The sequence below is a fragment of the Protomyctophum bolini genome (genome assembly GCF_963924005.1).
Source record: "Protomyctophum bolini genome assembly, chromosome: 21".
Lineage (NCBI taxonomy): Eukaryota > Metazoa > Chordata > Actinopteri > Myctophiformes > Myctophidae > Protomyctophum > Protomyctophum bolini.
The window spans coordinates 29,601,538-29,620,585 of record NC_137882.1 but is presented as its reverse complement, the minus strand read 5'-3'; the positions used below and the strand labels follow the sequence as shown (position 1 = coordinate 29,620,585).

General features: G+C 44.4%; 1 protein-coding gene across 1 annotated transcript in view; it reads right to left on the bottom strand.

Annotated features, from left to right (window-relative positions):
- The window catches only part of LOC308336688 (catenin delta-2-like), a gene marked incomplete at both ends in the record, with an annotated part of 436,833 nt that extends 419,968 nt beyond the window's left edge, over window positions 1-16,865 (bottom strand). Inside the window, one exon of the mRNA XM_080794186.1 lies at window positions 16,737-16,865. Within this exon, the coding sequence (XP_080650312.1) occupies window positions 16,737-16,865 (129 nt within the window). The remainder of the gene's footprint in view (window positions 1-16,736) is intronic.
- Between the last annotated feature and the right edge of the window lie 2,183 nt (window positions 16,866-19,048).

The following is a 19,048-nucleotide window of genomic DNA, read 5'->3' as shown; positions in this document are numbered from 1 at the left end:
AAAATAGCAGATCTACAAGCTCATAGCGCGCCACCGAGTGGCGCGCTACGAGCGTGTAGGTCTGCTATTTTTGAAAAATCAAAGAACGACTGATATTTTTTTAATCTGATCTCAGGTCAGAATGGGGTTAATCAGACCAGTGTGTGTCCTAGTGGAAACCTCGTATGAATCTGATCTCAGGTCAGAATGGGTTAAGTGTGGGCTTCACACGCCAGAGGACATGCCGCTGTTGCAGACAGGAGAGAAACATTGTTTATAAATCCCCCCCACCCCCCAGCAAGCAAGCAAGCAATCAATCAATCAACGGCATTATAAATCTGCTGCATACTAAATAAGACATTTAGACGTTGCTTGAATTTGAGAACGAGACAAACATTGAATTCAGTTTGGGAAAAACCCCTTAATTAGCGACTTTTGTTCTTTTGTATGGAGGCTATATATAGTTAATGGAGCAGCACGGGGGGCTTGAGGATTCTGTCAAAACAATTGTATAAATCATGATGTTTTCCTGTTCTTTTTTCACCTAAACATCATCATTGGGTCCTATATCGTTTAGTCTTACAATGCCTATTGGCCAGGATATTTGCATATAAATACCCCCCTCACAAAAAAGTAAGTAAAATGCCTGTAATACGTTGACTATACAAACATCCGGATACGTTGCGTTACACCACAGTTTTTGTTGCCTATCGAATTTAGTTACCTCCATAATATATACAGGTCACGGAATCTCACAACGTCACACAGGGATGCGTAACACTCACAGCTGCGCCCCACAGAAGTATTAGCAGCTCTATGAGAAGCGACAGGTCGTGCGCATGTGTGTGTGTGCGTGCGTGTGTGCGTGCGTGCGTGTCACACCGACAGGATGTTAGCTATTGATGCTAACGAGCTGATATTGACAGAGACAGAGAGGCAGAGACAGTGCTTTGCTTGCTTCGTGGACCACGTGGGGGTCCGCGGACCACCTGCCTCAAAGTGCATGTATCAAGAATAGGCTATACGATCTATCTTCGAACAGGTAGGGACTAGTTACACAAACAAAGGGTTTCGTACTATAGGGCTGAGGGCCCAGGGCTCAAATGTCCTACACAGTACCAACAACAGACTGTTGAAATGGTCTTGTCCTCAGTTGGTGTGGGCTATATTACTATATTACTGTAGCCGTTTGGGTGCACTCTCCTTTTAACATTGCTACGCGCTGAGGATATCGTCGTTGCAGAAATCTCACATCTCCATATCGTAAATGTACCGTCTTTTGTTTCGTTTGTAAATTAATTGGCTTGACTGCGGAAATTAATGAATCACAATGCCCCGTTGACTGCCTAGATCTCACTAACCTTGTTTGTAAGTGAAAGAGAAAGTGGTTATGTGTGGTTATGTCTATCTATGGGCTTTGTACGAAAGAAAAGTATAAAGAGCTTGAGACTAAAACTATAACCAGTGGTGGAAAGTAACTAAGTACTTTTACTTAAGTAAAATTTTGAGGAATTTGTACTTTACTTGAGTATTTCCAATGTGCAGTACTTTTACTTCTACTCCACTACATCTCAGAGGCAACATTTTTACTTTTACTCCACTACAATTATTTGAAAACGTTAGTTAACTAGTTACTTTGGCGATTTTCATTTTGATTAGAAAACATACATTAACCACTTCAAGCCTATACATTTTGGCCATTTGAAAATAGCCGATCTACAAGCTGACAATGCGTCGCAACGCAACGCATTGTGAGATCGGCTTTTTCAATAGACTTTGTACACATTTTGAACTTGTGAAGTGGGACATTCTGCAATATGAGTACTTTTACTTTAAGTACATTTTGATGCCGATACTTTTGTACTCAAGTACATTTTCAATTCTGTACTTCTACCACTGACTATAACCACACGGGAGCCATTGGAACACAGCAGGGTTCTTAATTGTATTCCATCTCCTGAACACTATAACGCTCTCGGACATACAAGGTTCACACTCTTTTTTCCGACAGCCAACAGTACACCGTAGTTTACGTGTTTGTGTCCTCCGACAGCGAGGGGCTCTTTCGGTCGAAGTGCTATAATTTGACGACAAAAAAATACGGAAGGTCTGTGTTCCGGTGATTCAAAGATTGACCTGTTTCTTATCCTCATTGCCACTTCATCCGAGGCCTCTTCTCTCCAGTCTGGCTGACATGATTAGGCCATTTAGACCCTGAGGACGATTCTACCAAAATGTCTTCTGAATCCTGACAGTTTTCAGAAAAAACACATGTTTCTATGTGTCAGTCGTTCTCAAACATTTTCATGTCAAGAAGGACCCCCAAAATATATATGTAATTGCCCGCCGACCCCCATGTTGTTCCACCAGAAGCAAAGATTCGAGTTAAAAAATGTAAAGAATATATTCAAACCTTTGGGCCACATTTTCACGATAAAAAAAATAAATAGCAGACCTACAAGCTCGTAGTGCGGCACTCGGTGCCACGCCATACGAGCTTGTAGATCCGCAATTTTTTTTTTCAACAGCTAAAGTACAACATAATTCTTCAAACACCCAAAAGTGGCTCCCGCCCACAATGGGTTAGAAAACATGAGACGGGGTAAGCTTTATCCCTATTGAGAGAGGAAATAGGCCTTTCATTCTCCTTCCAGTCCCTATCGATCTGAGCAATGAGAAAATGGAAAGATTACTCCAAAGATGGAAGGAGGCCATTAAGGAGGAGTATATGGAGGGGGACGAAGAAGGGCTCTCATATTTATCAGCCGGCTGGAGTTTTCTCCAGCCCGTATTACTTTTTTTTCCCTTTTTCTTTTCCTGGGGAAAGTTTGCCTTTGCGTTCATTGACCTCCTTCAGATTCTGTTCACATAAATGAGAGCTATACTACTAAAGTAGCTAAGTGCATGTACTGTAGTTGAAGGTATATGTATATATATATATATATATAATAGCTTAAATAGCTCTATATTCTCATTCTACTCCTTGCTATATATAGTGTTTATTCAGTAACAGGACTCTCCCCGTCTATTCGTCTCTTTAACTACCAATTTAATCCAATGAGTAGTGACTGTCTTTCTTTTTAGAATAAGTGTAAACGTGCATATCACAATCTAAAGCTATATAAGAACGTTCTGGATTTTCCAAATCAGGCTAAAACGGCTCCTTATGCATCTGGAGTAAAAACAACTCACACCCATGTGAACTGAGCGGTGCAACGATACTTGTATTGTGGTAGTTACTGTACTGTAGTCTGTACTGTATACTGTACTCTACTGTTCTGTGCTATAGTAATAGTTATAGTGTGCGGCGTGAAGCTCAACAGCGCCACTTGAAGGTAGGTCACCCAGCGGTATTGCAGCTTCTCCTACTCCAAACAGACATATATACATAGGGACACACACGGCCAGTCATTGGAGAGGTAGGTGTGCCACACCGCTCCTAAATAAACACGGAGACAACCTCACTGGTTTCCACCGGCGAGCCATATTATTCGATTGACTCGACATGGAGGTGGGTGATGTTGTCAACAGAATGGCCCTGACACCCAGCCCTTCCCCCGCTCTGACCCTGACACGCAGCTAATAAATAATACCAGTCTGCAAATCAGCGCCGTCAGCCCTATGGCAACGGACAGCATGTCCACAGAGGTGAACACACACCTCTGAGAGAGAGAGAGAGAGAGAGAGAGAGAGAGAGAGAGATATCATCAGGTCACAGACACATGGAGAGACAGATACACGCGCCCACGTACTTTATACTTTGTTGCCGTCGGGCAGAAGCCTTGTATCTCAATTTTCCATGTTTAGCTTTTGGATGAATTCACGTGTCTGCTCTATACTTCATCACACGACTGTCTCGCAGTGAATAGCAGATCTACAATACAAGGTCAAGCTCGTAGGTCAGCTATTTTCACTATTTTAAAATGGTTTTGAAATAATTCAACAAAAGGGACGGGTTGAAGGTTTTGAGTAGTTTGAGCATGAGCTTTCCATCTGACAGCAACAACGTATTCTTAAAGCAAGTTGCATTCGTTTTTTGTTGCCTAAAGGGCCAGTAAACTGCACTGAAATACCACAACGTGGTTGTATACTCTCACTGTACGCCTCTGCCTTTTCCATCCGTGCCAGTCCAGAACCATTTTATGAACGTGGGAGACATGGAGGAGAACCTCTGGGTGCCAACGTACTCATGTTGTGAACGGCGCGAGTGGGGAATGTTGTCTTCATCTCTCTCCCCATTTCCTGTCAGTCTACTTTCAACCTATCAATAAAGGCAGAAAAATAAAATAAAAATCTAAAAAGAATCCATGCTGGCTTCAATGGAATCCAAATGACTGGAATACTGTTATTATTCGAGTCTTCATCCCCACAAGAGCTTTCCATTTATTTAAAATCACACCCGTGTGAACTGAGTGGTGCATCTCTCTCTCTCTCTCTCTCATTAGCAGGCAACAGTGCAGCACTAATACTATATCTCTCTCTGTTTCTGGCACAACAGCGCCCCTACTGGTACTCATAGTCATATACTGGTGCTCATGGCCACATAGGTACATAGGTGAACACGGACATTGCTGTTCCCTGGAGTGGTTGGACCACTCAAAAACATAGTTTTTTGTTTTGTTTTGTACATTTCAATGTGCTCTTATAGCTGTGGTGAGAGCAGGCACTATCCACACACACACACACACACACACACACACACACATTCACGCACGGCCCACGCGCGTCTTGCTCTCCCTTCCGCGCACACGCGCGCGCGTGCCTGAGTGCGTGCGTGCGTGCGTGTGTGAAATGCCATTTTCATGCCCACCCAGACGATTAGAGGTGCAGATTAGAGGTGAGATCATCTATAAAATACATCACATCATATTAAAGACAACGATGGCAACTACTGACATCATGGCATTTAAATGGCTATACTCACACACACACTGCTGCTGGGCTGAATATAGCGTGACTCAAAGTTAAAGAGATCTCCTTGCCCTTTCCCCCGCCCCCCGAGGAAAGTAATTGCCATTATTGGCTAAATGCACACCGTCGCTGTCGGGCCAAAACCTTGTATCTCTATATTTCATTTTGTCTTTGTTTTGCGGTTAAAAATGTCGGTCTGCTACACCTTGAGGAAAGTCCTCAAAATGAAAAAGCCCCCCCTCTCTTCTCCGCCCCCCCCCCTCCCTGCCCCGAAGTCACTGAACAACATTGCTCCGCGATCTGCAGTGACCTCATCAGATTTAATTATCTGAGCCAGTTACGAGGCTGGCTACCACGTCACGTGACTTTAATCCTTCACGCCAATTATGGCGGCGTTCGCCGCGGGGCGTTCCCGAGCGACTCGCCGCGCCGTCTGATAGCTCGGCTCATTTGTTTCCCACCTCATTACTTTATAGGCTTGAAGAATCAGACGAAGAAGATTAGTCATCCTCTCCCCTCGTCACCCCCACTCCAAAAAAAAAGCGAAGAGAGACAAAGTCCTCCTTCAGGAACAATGGATAAGGACATTTTAGGAGAGGCGAATAGTATACTTTTACTCCCACTGCAATTATTTGAAAACCTTCCCACGTTATAGATTTTATATACGGACGCCCGATAGTGTAGTTGGTTAGAGCGCATGGCTTTCATGCGGAAGGTTGTGGGTTCAAACCCCCGCCTGGGGGTCGACGTCAACAAAGGGCATGCAGTCTCGCAAAAGGATCTGAGCCAGGTCTCCTGAGGTGGCGTGGAAAAACAAACCGATCCATAGAGCACCGACGTCTGATGTCAATATCGGTATAGAGGGCACAAATCCACAGGGATTTTTTAGATCGCCTCATATAAGAACTGTGTTTGAAAAATAAACATGTCATCCCGGGCCGCTTCTCTCATTATGGATGACTGAGAGAAAACGCTATTGTTACCGCTACTGAATTAGTTACATTTTAGTATCATATAATGAGTGACCGACTGTCGCAAACGATACAGAGACACCTCCCCTGACAATAACAGCTTGTTTATTTTTGGACCACAATGCTTATTATGAGACGATTTTAAGATGGCCCCAATGTTATTCTCCATAGATTTTTTTTTTTCTCCGTGAACCAGGCGGAACCAGGGGATGAGCGAGTGACGTCAGGACTTCGGCGCTCTATTACGTTATAGTTTGTGATTATTATTATTATTACAAAACATACCACTTCAACCCCATTTACATTTCGGCTTTTTTTGAAAATAGACCTATGCTATGACCCACTCGCACCTTATGTCTAACCTCATACCTATACATATACTTGCTGCTTTGAGCTATGTGTGGTGAACATAAACTATATTAAAAATGCCTATTACGTACAGTAGGTGGATGGGTCGGCCGGTGGACGGAATCACATGCACATAATATGAAGCCAATGCACATTATATGAAGTCAAATGCACATTATATGGAGTCAATTGCACATATATGGAGCTATCAACGTCAGCACTGTCAGACACAACATACCGGTAAACCAAATGCACCCATTTGGAGATTTGATTTTCAACGTGCACCGGTGTCAGACACAACATAAAGCGTGTTAAAATGCACACACAGTATTGGGAGATTTTCAACACGCACTGGTTGCCAGTCAGACACAACACAGAGACCTGAATGGGTGCCGCGCCGTGCGCCGTGAGGCGTCATGGGATTGAAGATTTGCTATTTTTGGCTTGTGACGGAATATAAATGAAGCATTAGAGGAGGAAAAGGCGTGCACTGGTGTGTAACACTGAGTGACACTTCTTCATCCACAGATGTGGCACACGGCCTATAGCTAGCACGCAAGTTAAATATGTCACTGTATTATGATCTGTCTCGCAAAGTCAATGTTGATACTATTATCGGGCTGGGCGTTTAGTCGAGACGATATTAGGTGCGCCTCAGAGCATAGGTCTCCCTCCACCAGGTCAGGAACGTTTGTGACGGTTGGACAAAATGTACAGCAGTAATACATGTGTTGCTTTGCACAAAAAAAGGCCTCCTGGTGGCGCTATAATGCTATTTTAGATGTCAATAAATATGTATTTGGCTCCACAAATCCACAAAATCCACAGCCAACACAAATAAAGAGCATATGAAACAAAGACATCCAACTTCAACTTTTCTCCACAATTCACACCAAGGACCCTCACTTACAAACAAAGCTATTTGGCTCCACAAATGCACAAAATCCACAGCGAAAAATGTAACATAAAAATAAGGAGTGTACTTTCTAAGCACCGCAGGGCGCCATGTAAAAAGTCACAGCCACGTTCAAAGGCTGCATGGATGCAGCTGCCGCACGAATAGCGATTCAATGTGTTCCAGGTTAGCCATGGAGTCCCAGTTGTCACATGGGGCTCAATAAGGCTCGCTCCGCCGAATACTAAGCAGAGTCACCTAATATCACCCTCTGACTGCTCACTAAAGCAGTGGATCTCAACCTGATTGGGGGGTTACAATTTAAGGACTTTTATAATACCTCAAAGGCTCAAAAAGTAAAAGACCACATCACAAAGTAATCAACAAACTATGCTATAAAAAACTGGTCAAACATTGTCCATATTGTCAAATATTATGAGAAAGAGGCAACAGTATTGTGACAATATAGGCGATGTACTCACTGTGAGCTTGTGGATAGATCTGCTATTTTCTTGACAGATAGATAGATAGATACTTTGTTTGTCCTTTTCGGAAATTTGTTTTGTGCACAGCAGTCATCAGGATATACTGTACATAAAACATAATGCAAACAAACAGATCACACAGTACATAGACAATAAAGAAACGATGCCAACAGAAGGCCACCAGTCATAGTTCCAGGAGGCATCACATCACACTTTATGCACGGAACTGGATAAACAAATGAACTGAGATGGGGCCTGCTTGTTCATAAGTCCTATATGCTTATAGGAAAAAACGATCTTGAGGCCCTAGCTTGCAGAGAGGGTACCATGTACCGTTGCCCTGATGGTAAAAGATGGTATTGGCGGTGTAACGGGTGTGTGTTGTCCCCGAGTACCCGGGTCTCATACATTGAAGTCATACTCTCTATTAAAATAGCTGCTCTATTAAAAATAAACTACATTCTGCCGATTGTACACAAACACCACTGCAATATTCATAAACAGTCACCACCGCGATTATACACAAATCACCACTACAATCACTCATAAATAATTTCCGCCGCAATCATACACAAGTCACTGCGGCAAAGTATAAAATGTCCACCGCAACAATTAGACAATTATATAAATATCACCATTACTGGTATAACCCATATTATGATACATATAATATTGATAATTGGAAATACTCCGGTGAAGTAAAAACTAATCTAGTATGTAGTTACAAGTGTGAACTGCCTGTCTGTCATCGTGTTGTTGGTGGCGGTGTAGTCAGTGTTGGCTGCTATGATGTGCTGTTGTATAGTGTTGCACAGTGGAAAGGAATTTTTCCCCTGAAGGGCTTTAACCCATTCTGAACGGGAACCCATTTTGGTGTCAGCATCATGTTATGCTTTAGCTATTGAAAAATAGCAGATCTACAAGCTCATAGCGCACCACCGAGTGGCGCGCTACGAGCTTGTAGGTCTGCTATTTTTGAAAAATCGAAGAACGACTGACATTTTTAGAATCTGATCTCGGGTCAGAATGGGTTAATCAGACCAGTGTGTGTCCAGTGGAAACCTCTTATGAATCTGATCTCAGGTCAGAATGGGATAATAAAGTCTAAAGTCTGAAAAGACACCGTGTAACTCTTCTAATGAGGCAGGTTGAGACATGATGCAACGCAATGAAAGATATAGCCGGAGAGACTTCAATGGCTACAGTTGTACCGGTGGCACCACTTTTATAAATTATATATGGATACTAGTGGGAGTTGTGTCACATATCACACACACACACACACACACACACACACACACACACACACACACACACACACACACACACACTCTTTTTTTGGACATTTTTCTCCACAGTTTCGTTGCTGTGCCAAATAATTCCTCCCAAGCCTGCATGTGTGTGTTGTGACTATAGGTGTGTAGGGGGCCGATTCATACTCCAATTTTACCGCTGTTTCGGCGCAGTAGTGCCAAAATGATTTCGGCTCGTCAGAAATTTTCAGTTGCACCGAAGAGCCATCTTTAGGACAGTACCCCCCCCCCCCCCCGAACCTCAAATGACGTCACATTGTAGGCTCTACAGAGCCGAACCGACTTTCATTCGGCTCTAAAATAGGAGTATGAATCGGCCCTTACGATACATTCTAACAGCGATACCATACGTATCACAATGCATGGTTGACGATACATGGACGACATTGGTTCATTATGGCGATAAGATATGATACGATCCAATGATTTCAAATCGATACGGTGACTATTTAGCAAGCACATGAAATGTCTTGTGGATAAAGGAGGTTTTTTTAAGGGGAACCTTCATCTCTGGCAAATACATGGACATTATATTTTAACACATTGTAGACAAACCTGCACCTTGACATGAACAAAGAGAATACACACATTTAGCGATAGACAAAGCAGAGCAATATGGAATAAATGTGTTTACTCCATATTGCTAAAGTATAGTTTTACTCCGCCGTGGTGTAAAACTATACTTTATCGGCAAATAAAAACTGGTCTGCGGTTGTTGGGAAAATAGTGACGGGAGCAGGATTCGAACCCAGGCAGTGGGATCCGTAGTCTTGTGATTAGACCATTATGCTAGCGAGTTGGCTGGGCTAATGGGTGTCCCGCCTGTACCTACTAGCTCTTACCAGTATACTAGTAGGAGGGGGCAGGCCAATCAGAGGCAGACAGGGTGTTACGTTAAGTCTAGAAACCAACGGCGTCAACTCCGGGAGTGCTTGAGGGCTTAAGAGCACCCACTGACACAATAGTAAGCCAAAAAGCACCCACTGACTGAAGGCTGAAGCTCCCCTCCCCCTGTTCATTTTGCACACACCTTTACGGTGTTCACAGAACAGGTATTCAAACGCTAATACGGTGGCTTTGTTCCAGTGACCGCAGTCGCCGCACGGTTCATTCGCACTCCTGCAGCAACACTATAGCCCTGGTCCAGTGCTTACAGCTGTAAGCTTAAAGCACTCTGTAAGCACTGGACCAGGGCTACAGCAACACTACACTGACACGGTCAGCGGAGAGGCTATATGTATACCGTCGGCCAGTAAAGAACCATGAGCCGGGAGGGAGCGGAGGGTCAGCAACCCCCGCCGGGTAATCTCCACGCTGACTTGACTCACAGAGCCATCTCAGTATCAAATATGTGTGTCCTGGTGAACAGAACCGTTCCTTTTCCTCAGACTATACTTTTACTTTCATTAAAAAGGTATAAGATGCAGTGGCTGTAATTGGGTCAAGGATCTTGCTTTCGTGAGCAATTGGTGTACGAGATTGGTATAATACATTGGTCAAATCATGACATTGTTAGACCATCTGGGGGAAATTAATTAATAAATCTGCCTCGTCATCGTGTGTCCCCCCACGCAATCCTAGCCTACCTAAAGGTAGGTTGCGGGGCAGGTGGGCACACCCACTGTCGTTATAGGAACCTTCCACCACTGCTAGAAACGGACGTAGTCTAGAATGAGGCGTGAGAGGCCATGCTGCTGATAATGCCAAATGGAATGTTATAGGCAAATGAATACACGATGACGCAAACATGTGGCAGTCTATAAAACGTGACAATACAACAAGCTACTGTTTGTGTATGCTACTGAGTGTACAGCACATTTGCATGACTCTAGGTGTGTGTGTGCGTGGGAGTGCAACCAATGTTGACATAAAAACCTATTAACCCCCCTTAGGGCAAGCTGCAACTGCCAATGCATTTTACTTACCCTGCACCCCCCCGGACAAACTGTACTTTAACGTATTGGAACGCCACGGGGTCGATATGCACTGTGTATGCATGCATACAGCATTACAGATGTCCTGCCATTGGCAATTCAGTAGATTGTCAGGAACAGAACATGGTCGGTGAGAAAAGGGCCAAGGTTTTATATGTTAATTCTATTCAGATTGCAAAGCATTAGAATTAGCAATGCTAATCAGTTGGGAGAAAAACCTGTCCTTCTCCACCATAGAGATGCATGTTATGTTATAAATGACTGGATTTCTCCATATAAATAATTGATTGTTTCAGTATAGGAAGAGCATCAAAATGTCTTCTAAATCTAGTCAACCAGGCCTGGACAAAATTTGAATGACATACGAGGAAATGACAGAGGGAGAAAACAACTTTTAACGACCACCCGACAGGAGTTTTCATGCTGCACTATACCGGTAAGAATACAATTAGCATTATTGCCATCACCTGGGTGTGTCAGTCGTGTAACTTTCTCGACGCCAAGCCGTGTATAATAACATACGCGACGGCTTAGCGTCGAGAAAGTTATACGACTGACACACCCAGCACTGCGCAAAAAAACAAAGGACACAGCCATGCAAAATAATAACATTGACAGCTATGAGGTGGCAAAGCTTGACCTGCATAGCAACAGTTGCTAAACTATTTTGGATTGGCTTTTTAGAGGTGGGATTTAGCCAAGGGCTAATTTGTGTTCTGTGTTCGGGAGAGGGAAGCCGGCAATTGTCAATGCACGCTTTCCTAAGGAAAGTGTGTACAGTACCTGTCAGAATGCACACACACATACACACACACACACACACACACACACACACACACACACACACACACAGGAGGACAGATGGTGTATTGTAAGTGGTAGATATGCTCCCTGTCCTCCTCGGGGATGGCCACAGTGGAGTAAGGTGTTAGGCATGTTAATGAGCCGCACGGGGAGAGGCCCTGCTGGGTTACTGGAGCAGCATGCTGCACCGCGCGCGTGCGCACGCACACACACACGCACACAGTACTTGAGAGTACTGTGTAAAATCTTTAGGCATGAAAATGTCTGCGGCTGAAAATAGCACAGTCACACACACACACACACACACACACACACACACACACACACACACACACACACACACACACACACACACACACACACACACACACACACACACACACACACACACACACACACACACACACACACACACACCTGGCCACAGTAAAGAATAATGTCCTGTATTCAAGATGTGCTGATAAGGCAAATATACCTAGTTGAAAAGATCATGAAACCATGCATAATGGTGTGTGTGTGTGTGTGTGTGTGTGTGTGTGTGTGTGTGTGTGTTGATTGTGTGCATGCCTGCCTGCCTTCGTGCCTGTGTGCGTGCCTGCGTGCGTGCCTGCGTGCGTGCCACTGTGTGTGTATACTGTAGTGTATATGAATTATTCATGAGAAGTCATACAGTGGTGTTGTGTAAGTGGCCCTGCTGACAGTGCTGTCGGGCAGAAACCCTGTATCTCCATGTCTTCCCATATATGTTTTACACTGGCATAGTTTTCTCTTTGTTGTTGTTGTAAAGTAATGCCTTTTACTCTGCCATAGCCTATACTATACAGTGTTGGCACCAAGCCTCCAGTAAGGCTAACAACCAACATTGAAGCTGCCACTATACCTACTGGCGAAATGTGCAATTGCAGCACTTTCACGGAGGTGGACGGACGTTAATGACGTCACATGCGTGTCGGCTAGGCTATAGGCTAAACTTCCGCTCGCTCGAGCCATTGAGTTGTACTTCCGGGCAGTCTTCCGGGTGCTTCAAAACGCCACTGAGAAACTTCTATTGAAATGAATAGCGCGGGGGGGGCGGGGCCAACGCTCCGGTTCGGTCTCTATCCTTTTATTACTCTATGGTCAGCACACAACACAAACTAGCAAAAACAGAAGGTCGCTTGTGCCTTAAATGTCTTATTGCATGCATCTTTCAGAACCACTGACACAATCTCTCCCTCTCCCTCTCCCTCCCCGGATCAATGGAACAAACATAGTATACTTTAAGTTCTTCTTATATACACACATATCCCTTTTTAGTATCAAAATAATTGCCAATTATTTGTGGGCGACCTTGCGACACCCTCGGCTGCACGGGTTGGGAACCGGTGAATTAGGTGCAGATTGGACATCTGGAATAAGTCCAGAATCTCCCGGTGTGGCCTTGGCCTGCGTGGTGACTCATTTGGCACAGAGCCTGCACGTGTGATTAAAATGCAACGGGGAAAAATAACTCAGAGATACATACAGAAATGAAACGGAAGTGGAGAGGTCAAGGATGGAGTCAAGGAAAACGAAAAAGGTAAAAAGCAACAACAAAAAAAGACGTCACCCATTTAAAAAGAAAGAAAGAGACAAAATGCCAAGGAAACTGAACCTCCTTAAAAGCTGCAGGTGCTTTAATAAACTTGAAAAACCGCCACCACGCAGCTAAAGTACTGAGATAACCTTTCAGCTGTGGCCTGCTTTGACGTTGAAGCAGCGTTCCAAACGCATCTTCAAAAGTCGGACCCAAAAACACAGACTAGAGCAGAAAATAGGCCTTGTATGAATGGTGGGTGTCATACAGTTGGCCTTTAAAGGGTAAGCCTGAGGCCTCAGTCCTCTACACCTGCAGTGCTTGAATCCACAGGTAATGACATACGAGGCTTAGCAGCCGTTTGCTGGAATGACGACAAAAGTATTGTCGCTATATGAGCCGTTAGGTATAGAAAGTAGAAACCTTGCATGAATAAAATGGTTCGTTTCAGGAAATGAGTCGTTGACTCCATTGGATTAATTTCAATGTATAGTTATTATTTAGTATAATATATGTTTTTGGTTAATGCTTTCATTGTTTCAATATTCATAAAAGACACACTTAACCCATTTAGGCCTGACGTCGAAATAAAAAAAAAGGCTTCCGAAAGAATATATATTCAAAGATTTGTGCCTCATTTTCACGATATTTCAAAAATAGCAGACCTGCAAGCTCGTAGCGCGCCACTCGGTGGCGCGGTATGAGCTTGTGGATCTGCTATTTTTCAATAGCTATAAAGTATAACATATAATGCTTAGTTAAAACACCAAAAGGGGTTCCCGTCCAGAATGGGGTAATCACTTTCTCAGAAAGGAATAGCAGATCTACAAGCTTGTAAAATCTTCCGCTCCTCTGGCTTTGCTGCATCTGGCCCTGCGCACGCACGCACGCACGCACATGCGCACACACACACACACGCACATGCGCACACACACACACACACACACACACACACACACACACACACACACACACACACACACACACACACACACACACACACACACACACACACACACACACACACACACACACACACACACACACACACACACACACACACACACACGCACGAGCACGCGCACAGATGGAATGACATTCTTTCATGAATGCATGGTCGGTAAACAGAGGGGGAGGGAAAAGCATCTGCTGAAGAATTGCCATCAGCGTTTGTCCTTCACCAGGTGAGGGTAAACGGAATACTCTGTGCCACTAAAGTGCGGTGACACATTTTGAGCCCCCGCCGACGAACTTAACCCATTCTGACCTGAGATCAGATTCATACGAGGTTTCCCACTGGGCACACACTGGTCTGATTAACCCCATTCTGACCTGAGATCAGATTCTAAAAAAATGTCAGTCGTTCTTCGATTTTTCAAAAAATAGCAGACCTACAAGCTCGTAGCGCGCCACTCGGTGGCGCGCTATGAGCTTGTAGATCTGCTATTTTTTCAATAGCTAAAGCATAACATGATGCTAACACCAAAAGGGGTTCCCGTTTAGAATGGGTTAAATCTAAATGACATGCCTGAGTCTCTGAATGGCATGCCGACATGATGGCTGAACGTGAAATTAAACAGTGTTTTATTACACAAAGGACCATGAGGTCCAAGGCCAAAACACAAGTGGCCCAGTGCAATTAGTGTGAACTGGAGCCCATACTATTCACCAGACTTTGTGACTCAAAATGCCTTTTCAGGAGAGGCAAACACTACAGTACGTGCACATGAACTCCGAGTGGGTGTTTAGATCTTGAAATTGGGACGGGGGGGGGGGGGGGGGGGGACATTCTTTGAAGTATAAAAGCAAGAGTTGCACAAAGAAGTAAAGTGACTTTTATTGCAGACGTGCTTTCGTTCCCCACACAGACGTGTGCAGAGCAGACCCACACACACACACACACACACACACACACACACACACAGACTTTCCAAGGCTATCGATTGAAAGTGTGACTGCCACCCACTCAGGCATGTAGAGTTACATTAATCAAACCCATAGCGCGCAGAGCCTCTCTCTCTCTCTCTCTCTCTCTCTCTCTCTGTGCAGAGCCCCTGTGGGGGACAACCTTCCAATATGAACCGGTAATGTCCTACACATATCTGCCTCCTCCTCTCCTATACAGTACCTTATACTGTACTTCCTCAGTGAGCACAACATTTGAAACAGCAGAAAAGGTTTGAAAAAACGATTTGAAGTCAAATCCCCCGTCTCACCTGGGATCACATGTAACATGTCACATACTGCCCCAATGCCCATCATTACTTTAACCCATTCTGAACGGGACCCCTTTTCGTGTTAGCATCATGTCGTGCTTTAGCTATTGAAAAATAGCAGATCTACAAGCTCATAGCGCGCCACCGAGTGGCGCGCTACGAGCTTGTAGGTCTGCTATTTTTGAAAAATCGAAGAACGACTGACATTTTTTGAATCTGATCTCAGGTCAGAATGGGCTAATCAGACCAGTGTGTGTCCAGTGGAAACCCCGTATGAATCTGATCTCAGGTCAGAATGGGTTAAGAGCACGGTCGCTATACCTCCGAGTGCTTCCCATTGAGTAATTGCCTTTGGTTTTAATGACTTTTCCAATTACGCCTACTTGGCTTCAGCTCTCCCCCCCCCCTCTCTCCCTCTTCACCCTATAATCTCAAACATTTGTCCTCCATTAGGCTTCCCCCCTTTCCACACCCATCCATCATTGGCTTGACTTGTTCTATTCTTTTTTTGTACGGCCATACAACAAAGAAGCCCCGGTACAAAGCACAGCCACAGAGAGACAAATGGAGGCCAGAGGTGCCAGACAGGAGAGAAAGAGAGATAAGAGAGGGTCACACAGGGTGTGTTGGGGCTATACCGGAAACTAACACTGTGGCAACGCCAATGTACCGTATAGTCCTTATTCGGGAAATTCAGCTTGAGCTTCACGCAGATGATGGCTGCAAAGGTGGTATTAAGGAGCACGCTATTATAGCTTTTTGTGGAAAATGAGATTATCATGCAACCGAGGCAGTGGAAGAAGCTTTACCGAGTCAATAACAGACCTTCAAGTGGAATATTCAGACTCAAGTATATGCATTTTACACAAATAGCGTACACAGGAAACAGAAAACAATATGCGGACACACCGATGCACTGTTTAACATGATCTCAGATTATGCCATGCTTGCGCAGGTTCTCTGTAGAATCACAGGAGCAGTCGCACCGCCGAACTGAATGCAATGTCATTGCAATAAATGGTAAATGTGTCTAACTCCGAACCGACAGATTCTGGTCTGGATCTAGCATAGTACTACATGGTTGTGAAAGGCAAAAACCATCAAAACTATTGAACAAAGGCTGCAGGGTTAAGAGTCTCACTCCTGGACACCTCAACGCATCATAGCTGCGGGCTGCATGGGACGGGAATCCAACTTGTGACCTTCTGGTTCTCTCTGCCCATTCTGCTATATGACCGCCCCCTATAGCAGAATCACACGACATCTGGTGGTTTGAGAGATACATGACATTACCCCTCTCCCACCACAGGAAGAGAAGGCCTTACCTGCTCTTTGACAGAGGCCAGGATGGCGGAGGCCGTCTCCGTCTCAGACCCGTCTCCGTTGGAGGCTGCCATCGCTGGGGGCACCGTGGCACCCTTCTCCTGCTCCGCAGGCTGCTCTGGCACCGGCATCGCTCCTGCACACACACACACAACAAATATATATCAATGTCACCTTCGGCTTAAGTCTCGCTTATAGCCAGACAACTATTCCACAATCTTCGAATATAGCTCTATAGAGTCTGGAACTATACACCTCCCGAAATCCAAGCAAAAATATTATTACTTCCACTTTATTGCTTGCTTGTGAGTCATGATAGAGCTTCTGTTGCTCCAGACTGTATGATTGGAAGCATTTGAAAATTGCGAGAGGCAACAGTCTGGTCGGCTGGAAAATGTATATGCTCCAAAAGTGTTACTTTTCAGGAGATGGGAGAGGGGAAAAAAGGAGCCGGTGGTCCAATGGATCCAATGTAGTTATAATTTACTCAAAAGCTCTACCATTTCGTCATTAATTTTATTTCAGTCAGATAACTCACAAATTGATTGAACCAATGCGTACAAACAGTGTGGACATCATATTTCATCTGATAAGGGCTATCGGTGGACAGAATAGACAAACCAAACACGGACATCAATGCAAATGTATGTTGTTGTTGTTGTTGTTGTTGTTGTTCTCGCGAGACTTTTCTTTCAATTATGTGTCCAAAAAGGACGTTAAAATATTTGGCCACATTTGACATAATTCCTCCTTTCAATGTCGATGGCAAATATTGAGACGTGTGGGGACAAAAGCTGTATATAGGAGGGGCTTACGCCGCTCAAAAATCACACGCGTGTTAAGTGAGCGGTGCTCTTATCATCATACATCACATTCCGTGCTCAGCCAATCAGCTGAGCACATTCCGCGCTCAAACGGACAGACACACATACACACAAAGCCATGCATAGGAGTGGCTAGTGCCGCATTTATTTTTTTATATATATATATTTTTTTTATCCCACGATTTTGTAACCCATTTTTCACACCTGTGCCTGCATTTCTCGGGCTGCTTTTTTCTGTCAACGCCAAAGCTCTTAACCAAAAATACAAGCTCGCAGAGCAACGTGCATATTCCCCCCAGAATAGACATAGTATTGCTAGATAATATGGATGATATTAATATTTTATATTGCACGTGTCGTGCAAATGTTTTCATGTTGAGCACTGTATACATTCCTCCATCTGTCCTTACTTCTACAAATAGCACTATAGTCAAAGATGTACACGTCTGGAAAACCGGCACTTTTGACGGCACTGCCCACCAGCTGCTCATCGCCCCGGAACATATGAAAGGAACCGTTGGAAAATTGCCGGAAAGGCTGCAAGCTTGTGACCAGCTGGCTCAACTTGTAACGCATGTCTGACTGTATACCTACCTAGACTAGTACCTACCCTACCGCAACCCCTAACCTAACCTCACAGGGAACACATGTCTGACTGTATACCTACCTAGACTAGTACCTATAACCTACCCCAACCCCTAACCTAACCTCACAGGGAACACATGTCTGACTGTATACCTATAGTACCTACCCTACCCCAACCCCTAACCTAACCTCACAGGGAAGCCAAGGGAGTCCATATTTGGGCAATGTTTTGCAGTGCCTGTATATGTATATATATAATGACGTCGACCAGAACGCTTCTTCATGTTTACAGACGGGATCAGAAGACACACGTAGTCGTGATACAGAATACAATTTGTAGTTTATATTTCATTGTTTAGAAGTTTTGCAAGTGATGGAACAGTCTATAGGTGTGGGGGTTGTGGGTCCTCCGCCTGTCACCAATGAAATCCGTTGTAATAACTGTTCCGAAAAGCAAATAAAGGAACATTCTTTGGGCGTGAATAGTGGAAGTGCATGCAAGAAGAATGACTCTATAACCACCGAAGTCCGTTGTAGAGGTTGTTGTGAAAAGCAAATGAAGGAAAGTTATTTAGGCGTGAACAATGCGAGTCCATACAGGAAAAACGACTATTTTGCCAATGGTGAAGTCCGTCGTATTGACTACGACAAAATAATGATGGAACATTCTTCAGGTTTGAACAATGGCAGTGCACACAGGAAAATTGACTTTACCAGTGAACCGGTCCGTTACATGGACTATGAAAAGCAAACGGCGGAACATTCTTTTGCCGTGGACTATGGGAGTGCTTACAGGAGAAACTACTCCTTTACGAATAACGAAGTCCATCGTATAGACTCGGAAAACCAGCGGCTGCTAAATATCCTGTCGACCATGGCTCCCAGGCCGCTTCGAGCGGGCCGGA